General features: G+C 39.1%; 1 protein-coding gene across 2 annotated transcripts in view; it reads right to left on the minus strand.

Moving 5' to 3' along the window:
• Positions 1-9,687, minus strand: part of LOC111864462 (putative GTP-binding protein 6) — a 34,485-nt gene that overhangs the window by 2,060 nt on the left and 22,738 nt on the right. Inside the window, exons 6-8 of one of the 2 annotated variants that reach the window (XM_033751433.1) lie at positions 7,132-7,339; positions 4,453-4,552; positions 999-1,179 (exon numbers count right to left, since the gene is read on the minus strand). In XM_033751433.1, the coding sequence (XP_033607324.1) occupies positions 1,050-1,179; positions 4,453-4,552; positions 7,132-7,339 (438 nt within the window). In that variant the 3' untranslated portion in view covers positions 999-1,049. Of the gene's footprint in view, positions 1-998; positions 1,180-2,768; positions 3,567-4,452; positions 4,553-7,131; positions 7,340-9,687 lie in introns of those variants that run through there. The other variant, XM_023851721.2, reaches the window with a different exon arrangement.

Raw genomic sequence — 9,687 nt, forward strand, 5'->3', positions numbered from 1 at the left:
TAGGGGATGATTGATAGACTAATTGAAATTGGAAGGTGCTATGGCATGGAAATGAATGTGGAGAAAACAAAAGTAATGAAAATTTCGAGACAACCAACCCCAGTCACAATAAAGATAGACCAAAAACAACTGGAGAATGTGAAAGTTTTAAATATTTGGGTAGCTTGTTAACAGATGATGGAAGGTGTACGTGTGAAATTAGATCCAGGATTACCATGGCAAAAGCTGCATTTAGCAAGAAGAAGAATATTTTTACCAGCAAATTGGACTTAAATTTGAGGAAGAAACTAGTGAAATGCTACATTTGGAGCATAGTTCTGTATGGGGCTGAAACATGGACACTTAGGGCAGTAGATCAGAAACATCTGGAAAGTTTCAAAATGTGGTGTTGGAGAAAGATGGAGAAGATCAGTTGGACTGATTATATGAGAAATGAAGTGTTAATTAGAGTCAGTGAGCAGAGGAATATCCTACACGAAATAAGAAAACAGAAGGCTAATTGGATTGGTCATGTCTTACGCAGAAACTGCCTTCTAAAAGAAGTTATCGAAGGAAAGATAGAGGGGCGGATAGAAGTGGGAAGAAGACGTAAGAAGATGCTGGATGACCTTGGGGACAGAAGAGAATACTGTCATTTGAAGGAGAAAGCTCTAGATCGCATTAAGTGGAGGAATTGTTTTGGAAGAGACTGTAGACCTGTCGTCTTGACAGATTACTGATGATGATGATGATGATGTGGAAATTACAATTGTGACATAGTAACATAGCAAGAAATGTTATAAAAGTCCCTATTATAAAAGAAAGGAAGAAAACATCAAACACCACTAAAAATCTGCTTCAAATCCTACACAGTATGGTTAGCAAATATGAACAATTTACTCCATCAGCTACCTCTTTGATTTATTAACTGTCATAGGAGGAGTACATGATCATTGCTCATATTTAACTGGAAGAATTATGAACTATAGCTGAGCTTAAATGTAATTTTATCGTCTTACCTAGTAAGAGCTTGAATTTATATACCCCTTCCCATGCGCACACACACAGGATCACCTCTTAATAAAATTATGCTGAAACTTCCTTAACTGTGCTTCAGAGATCACAACTTTCAGAACAAGATACTGACTATCTCTAGAATCAGCTGTAACTTCTGTTACTGCTGCATTCTTGTACAACCATCTGCAAGAAAAATAATATGAATAAAATCACTTATGACCGAGGTGTCGTGACCCAAGATGGTGGCGGGTCGACTGAATTGCGTTGGCCGAGCGGTGGCGTAATAATTCAGTGATGGTGATGGTCAGTTGGCTGCTTGAGCGGGTATTCCAACCACAAAGAGCAAATACTCACTACAGATAATAGAGGATTTATTGATTCTTAGTGTATATTACATACAAGCGCTGGTGGACGTAAGCCTGGCCAGCCTTCCCATAGCCCCAACCCAGACAAAATGCTCCCTCCAACCTCTCTCTTGTTCTTAAGACCTCTCTAAAAACTAAACTTGCAGACCAATATCTCGAGACATGAACCCTCACGCAGATCAGATTACACCAGCTGGTGTTGAAGGATAGGTCCCAGACGAAACACTCCAGGACCCCACTAATTTATGGAATGGCAAGGGTAGATATAACATTTTTTCTTTGAGGAAGCATGTCAACCTCTTGGTGTGCTGTAAATTTAGTAGAGGGCATGGCCCCAGACATCAGACTCAAGTTCCTAAAATTGAAAAGGGGTTGCGAACCCCGCAACAGAGGAGGTTCATGTAGTCAAGAAGAGGGAATGTTGTAAACTTCTAGTCAGGAGATATCTAATTTGAATCTGAGCCAAGCTACAAACTATCCACAGGTCTTCAAGCCTTCGCTGAGCCTCACATCTCTTGTTATACAGCTGCAGCATAGACCCCACAGAAAATATAGTCTCAATTGTAAGATGTGAGGTTTTCACGGCGGTGACTATGAAGAAAGCAGTCTTCTGGGATGTGGCACCGTGTAGATGCTACACTGTGCAACATCCTAGTCTCAACTGTTGTAGAGGCGGATTTACCATCATTGCATAGCAACAGTTGTGGTGCAGACCCCATTGAAAACAGTCTCCCTATTGTTTAGGATGTTTACTGAGCCTTTGCTTGGCAATGTGTTGATCAAGTGTGTTACAATATTAATGCTATCTTTTTAATTTCCAGGTTGACAGATCCTTTACAGAAGAGCAGTGAATATACAGCGAAGTGCCAAAACTTATGAAAGAGAACTCTATATGCTAATGAGAAAAAGATTATTTTCTATAACTACATTTATGAATGCAATCTTAATACAATATAAATTTCTAATACAAGACCGTTAATTTTCTTTGATGATTTTGTACTGATAAACACATACTGAAACTTTTTAAAATTTGGATGATAGTTTATTGTTAATAAAGTTTATCACACCTTACAGTATACTTATTTTAGTTCCTCATAGATTGCTGTTCACTTTTCTGGAATTATTACTCTCAGAGCCTGGGCAGAGATTGCAGTAGAAAACTGTAAATCTTCATAGTTCCAGCCTGTTGCTAAGAACTGGAATTATTACTCTGAACCTGGGCAGAGATTACAGCAGAAAACTTTTAAATCTTCATAGTTCTGGCCAGTTGCTAAGAACTGCAGTGTAACACTGAGTCTTTCATGCAGAGTGACAGCTCTTCTCATAACTGTCTGATTTTTCAATGTGTGGAATGTTTTTATGAAGTAGTTCCAGGCATGTACCTTCATCCATCCTTAAATAATTCAACACGTCTTCCAGATTTAGCCTCAGTTCACTTAGTAGGTTTGTGTGATAGAAAATTCAATTTCAATGACCAATTTTTTGTCCACATCAACCCAGTCTTTTTCTTGAAAATGACGGCAAGAGCCACATACAATATATCATCCGACATATTTTCAGCAACTGAAGAAGAGTGAGCAGAAAACGATTAGAAAGTCTGAATGGTGTGTCAGTCTTCTCAATGCTCTGTCTTAGCTTGAGAGTTAAGTCTGCGCATGGAAATCATACTGCAAAACAGAGCACAGGCAGTGGCCTTTACGCATAGTTTTTTTTCCATTTCATTATCAGATGTGGTGGTAGTTACAGTAGATGCTGTCTGCCAATTATGTCAACATTGCAGTCATTCTGCCAGCTCTTTTGAGACAAGACCATTTCATGGAATGTGACAAGATGGTGGCCATTCATGTTCTGTACGTAATGTACAGATGGAACAGTAGATCCTCCAAGTCACTGAATACAGCCTACCATCAGAACCAGAAATCATGCAGCTCGTACACATATTTCCCATGCTTCTGCACACTAAAGATTACAAGAACTGCTAATATATCACTATCACATTTGGCCTGTGCGTGACTTATTACCACAAGATGCACCTGCCAGATATGTGTTCTGTCAATGAATCTTGCTAACAGTCAGCCAAAGATCCTAGATTCTCTTCATGGATGAACTGTGCTTCACTAGGACTGGGATCACTAACATTCACTATGAACATGTGTCAGGCTTCAATCTCATCAGCAGCAACAGCAACAGTTTTCCATCAACCTACTGGAGAGAACAGACCATGGTCTATGCCACTACAACTGATAACAGTGAGGAACTGTGGCATCAAATCAAACAATTTGCAAGAAACAAGAAACACATGGAATTTTCAAATGCTTGCCAATTTCTTTTCACACAGAGCTGGGTCATGTGTCCATGAACATGGAGGCTGAGGTTATTAATAGTTCTTTTGTTAGTCTTTCTCTTATTTGCAATGCATTAAACTCAGGAAACTTTCACGGTGTGAACACAGAAATTTAAGTTAGAAAAATACTGTAAATTTTTAAAGAACACTCTCAGGGTCATCTTCATATGAACTTTTTAATTATTTTGATGTCAAGAAAGCATCCTGTAACATGTGGCATGTAATAATGAGTCATCTGTACAGATAATTTTATGAGGATGACAACCGATATTATAAGGTGGGTAATGAATTTGAGACTGATGAAGTCCTTGTATACTTCACACTCTCTATGAATCTGCTTGATGAGCTGGAAAAACCACACAAAAGAACCTGTCAGGATGGCTCGTCTTTCTTGAGACTGAGAATAATTCTCCAGAATGTTAAATGAAAACAACTATATCAGCTATATAGTTCAATTAAATTCTGAAAGAAAGTACAATATGTAATTACAAGGTGCATCAACAATAAATAGTAAAAATTATTTTCAATCTAATTTCACTGTGAAAGAGCATGTATCACCCTTATGAATTAAGTAATTCTGAGATTATTCACCGTAATGAACTGTTAATATGTTGTACCTATTAAACACAGGAAAGCAGAAGATGCAGCAATGCGATGTTTACTTTACTCTTAGTTCATTTAATGACACTGCAAATAGCTCAAACTATATATTTTCCAAACAGCACTGTAATATGTACATCAAATTACCTTACTTCTTCGCCACCCATTAAGACCCGTACATTTAGAGCATGCCTTCCAGTCGCTTTAAGTACAGTCTTATTAAGCTGCATGACTAAATCATCTAACCCTGTAAAGACATAAAGTATTGATTTAGCATATCATAAAAATTAAGGAGGTGGAAAAGAAATATCAATGGAAACCTAAATATCCACATAATATGCTTCCCCTCATACCAGTAAAATATTACAGAAACCAACGTATGATCAGCAAAACAGCCTCGCAATAGACCACAGTGCCATTCTGTTACAGCACACTCCTGATAATCTGTACACACTAAGTTTCAGGAGTGATTGGAAGTCATGATTACTGCTGAATACAGATATTTGGAAACATATGCACAGCATCCAACTTGCGCCATTCTCCCCAGAACCATACAACTTGAAGCAGCAGCATACTGAAGATAAAATATGTTTCAGTTTTCTCTACTGCTTCTGTTTAAAATACGTGGGGCAATCCAAAAGTTTCCGAAATTTGAATTTTGCGCGTGAATGGTTATGAGTACATCAAAATACCGCTAGGTGTCTCCTCACACATCCTTCTTGAATCAGTGTGGCAAGCGGCATCGAGTTGAGTGCTTGGGTTTATTGCTGGTGAACGTATTTCCATTGTTGTGTTTCCATGAGTTTGCAGTTTTGCGATGGCTGACCTGAGAGAGCAGCATGTCTGTATAAAGTTTTGTTTCAAACTTGGGAAACTCGCTGCAGAAACGCACCAAATGTTGAAGCAAGCTTTTGGTGAAAACAGTTTAGGCCAGACACAAACTTACGACTGGTATAAGCGTTTCAAAAATGGCCGAACATCGACTGATGATGACGATCGTTCGGGATGGCCGTCAAGGGGCAAAACACCAGAAAATGTCGCGAAAGTTAGGGATCTGATTCTGCAAGATCATAGACTGACCATCCAAGACCTCTGTAACACCTTGGGGCTAAGTTATGGTACATGTCAAAGAATTTTGTCAGAGGAATTGAACAGGAGGAGGATTGCGGCGAAGTTTGTGCCATAACTGCTGCAAAATGAACAGAAGCAGCATCGCTTGGAAGTCTGCAGGGAACTTCAGCAACAGCTTCAAGAGGATCCAAACTTTCTTTCGAAGGTTGTCACTGGTGACGAAAGTTGGGTTTATGGCTACGACCCTGAAAGCAAGCAGCAATCGTCGCAATGGAAGAGTCCTTCTTCACCTCTGCCAAAAAAAAGCTCGACAAGTCAAGAGCAACATTAAGTCCATGGTGATCTGTTTTTTTGATATTGACGGAATTGTTCATAAGGAGTTCATCCCTCCTGGTCAGACAGTCAATAAAGAGTTCTATCACGACGTTCTAAGGCGTTTGAGGGAGAACATGAGGAGAAAACGTCCAGAGAAGCGGCGCACGAATGACTGGGTACTCCACCATGACAACGCACGACCGCATACGGCTTACATTGTGCAGGAATTTTTGGCTAAAAACAAGATGGCAGCTGTTCCCCACCCACCATACTCGCCAGACTTAGCTCAATGCAACATCTTTCTCTTCCCCAAGATGAAAATCAAGTTGAAGGGGCGAAGATTTGATAGTTGAGGAAATTCAAGCGGAAATGCAGACGGTACTAAACACCCTAACAAAAAAGACTTCCAGGATGCATTTGAAAAGTGGCAGAAACGCTGGGATTGGTGTATGCGCTCCCAAGGGGACTACTTTGAAGGTGATGGTGCAGAATAATATCTGGGTAAGATGTAATAGTTTTTATTAATATATTTCGGGAACTTTTGGATTGCACCATGTATATTTTAACATCCTGCTACATTATTTTACCACTTTATTTATACATACACAAACACAGTCTTCAGTGCAGCTTTCTGTGCAGTTACTGGTTTAACCACTACTATTTCAAGTCCTTCCTGCACTACAACATGACATGTTGCAGTCTCACAAGGACCTTCATCAAGTGTGTATGCACAAAAACTGTTACGGTGTTGGCACACTGATCACATCCTATGTATTAAATTCTTTCTTTAATACATGCAGAAAACTAATTATTTTAATTATGCTCAAATTTTAAAAATTAAAAGCCTGTGTGAGAAGTGGCTCTTACAATTGTCTGAATTAATTCAAGAGTGGAATGGCTCAAGTACTCTTCATTAAAGTTTTCCAGCACCAACTTTCATGAAAATCCATCCAGCAGTTCTCAAATTTTTTCATGCATACAAACAGACTATGCAAACTAACACACGGTAGCAAGAACTCCTAAAGAAAGACAGACTACGCAAACTAACACATGGTAGCAAGAACTCCTAAAAAAAAGACAAACAGATAAGGCATAAACTGGATAATCTAAGTGTGATTAATTGCGAGTTTGCTGTATCTTTGTTCAAGTTAGAACTAAAGATGTGGTATGGGAGGCTGTAATTCCTGCACTCTGCTATTATAGTATTTCCTATCAAGCTTTGCCTTCACGCCACTGCCTGACCTATGGCGAGGACTTATTTAAAACTTAGTGCCATATTGTGTTACACACAATCAGAGGGGATGGACTTTCAGTTATGTATTTTAACCATTTTCAGATAAAGTGCTCACAACATGCACTTTGAAGTATTTAATAAATTCTCATAAGATCATGGTTGCTCTGTATCATCTCTCTCCACCCCCATTAATATTTAACACTTACCCTGATTAGTAACACTCGATACAAGTACATCACAATTTAAATCTTCAATTTCTGTTCCTTCTGGCAGAAGATCTGTTTTATTCCCCACAACAAGAATATTGTCTAGCAGGTGTGAACTTAAGTGCAAAGATCTTAGAGTGCTTGTTACAGTCTCTGCTTGTGCTCTGTAGTCAGGATGGCTGACGTCACACACATGAACAACAACATCCTATAGGAGAAGAAACGACCTGTGACTATTACCATTTATATAAAAAGTAAACAATACTATAGAATCAAAAGCTGTAAACATGCTTTGAAAGAAATTATTACAAAAACCAGAACTGTATGCCCAGTTACCAAAACACCAGACACCACTATATTACAATATGACACTGCAAACCAAGACTGAATAAGTAGCTACATTAAACATATAAGTGTCCTCTTTGTATAATGTTACTACCTGGATTTTATATTAAACTAGTGGTTCTGAAAAGAACTAACCGCCTATATTCCTTTCACTACAATTTGAGTATTTGATACATGTAGAGAAAAATTCAGTACCTATGCATAATGAAGTCAATAAAACAATACACTTTGGGGGGCTGCAGTGTTGCTATTATTGACAGCATGGATTTCTGATGTATGCCACTGAGATCACCTGATGTGGCATGATACACCTATCAAGTTTCATGACGATCAGTTCAGGCTTTCAAGTAAGGCTGCAGTGTTGGTAGTACTGATGGGAGGCATTTACATATTGTGCCATGAAGATAGCCTCAGGTGACATGGTATACATATCAACATTCCTTATGATCTGATCAGTTCAGGCATTCAAGTAATAACAAGGTTATTACCTCAACAATTGGACAGAATTTTGAGAAGCTGTTAGGTAGAGCACACAGTTCTCTGATCTCATAAGCCTAATCATGTTTCAAATTAAGGAAAGTAGGCCAAAAATAAGTGTCCTGTGTTTCCATACAGAGAAGTTGCATCATAATTTATTGAATTCTGTTTACATGATATCATTTGGTTTGACTCAGCATGCTTCCTGAATAAGCACAATCATTACAGACCAAATACTATAGGAGGAACTTGGAAACTGACCCTTAGTCATCCATTCTAGTCAATCACTATTCTGACAGTTTTCTGTTTTCACAAGACAGTGCATAGTTTTCATTTCGTGACATTTTGCTACATAGAAACCACAGCAGAATGGGTATGGCTTACACAGACTTCATTAATTTCTTAACACAGTACACATGGAAAACCACAGCATAAAACAAGGGATTCTTTCCAGCACATATATCATGACTGATTCCTAATTAGGTGCCACTGTTTTCCCGTAACTTCTTGAACCAACCGTAATTCCTGTTCTTCTTCCTATGTTATCTATGGCTAGCAGATAGGTAGCAGAATAGCTCAAGTGGTTAGTCGCTGGCTTCCCATCGCAGCAGCCCGGGTTCGATCCCGGGTCTGGTCAAGTTGGATTTGTGGTGGACAAAGTGTCTCTGGGTTACCAGCATCTAAAAGTCCCGTTAACCCACCTTCTCCATCCTACCCTTGTGTGGAAGAAAGTTCATAACAAGTGGCTTACACCCTCCAAGTTGTAACCAACTGTACTGAACTGTACATTCCATTTCGCCTGCACTGTGCAGTACCTTCCCTTCCCCTGAGCTGCCTCCACCTTAGGTGGGATGATCATGTCAAAGCAGAGGCACACGTTTAAACACAAACATCTACCATGTTTTGGTTGGCGTTGACTCCAAATTTTGGAAAACCCTAATTATGGCAATGGAATGGAAGGCCTCAGATGTGAATATGGAACTTCAATTAATACATCTGTGTGAAGTCAGCAGCACCTCAAAAAGCAAACAAGAACATAATATGGATTAACTTCTTTGCCACCATTTACAAAATAAAGTGAAAATACAGTACATACTACTTACTTACTTACTCATAGAGCTGAGCCCTTCTGGAGGAACGGCTACTCAAGAAATTCCCAGCATTTTATGGAACCCGAAGGTTCATTACTGTGTTCACAAGAGCCCTCCATTGGTCCCTATCCTGAGCCAGATCAATCCAATCCATACCATCCCATCCTATTCCTCTAAGATCCATTTTAATATTGTCCACCCACCTATGCCTTGGTCTTCCCTGTGGTCTTTTTCCTTCTGGCTATCCCACCAATATCCTATATGCATTCCTTCTCTCCCCCATTCGTGCTACATGCCCTGCCCACCTCATCCTCCTTGACTTGATCATTCTAATTATACAGGGTGGGGTGCAGAAACTTCCTCTTTTTGAAGGCGAATAAAAGAAAAATTATTGCTGATAAACAGAATTTATGTTTAGCTAATGAAAGAACATACTTTAAAGTATTATATTTAAGCATCCTGTTGCACTCTACACGATAAATGATACAAACTCCGTCCCAAGTGCAAACAATATATATTATATGTCTTTGATCTTGTTCTTTCTACACTACATGTTTCGGCCTCTATCGGCCATCATCAGGTGTATACTCTTAACGTTGCTGCCACACTGAACCCAGTCTAAAATTTAACATTTAAAAACACA

Source organism: Cryptotermes secundus, unplaced genomic scaffold (genome assembly GCF_002891405.2).
Source record: "Cryptotermes secundus unplaced genomic scaffold, Csec_1.0 scaffold706, whole genome shotgun sequence".
Lineage (NCBI taxonomy): Eukaryota > Metazoa > Arthropoda > Insecta > Blattodea > Kalotermitidae > Cryptotermes > Cryptotermes secundus.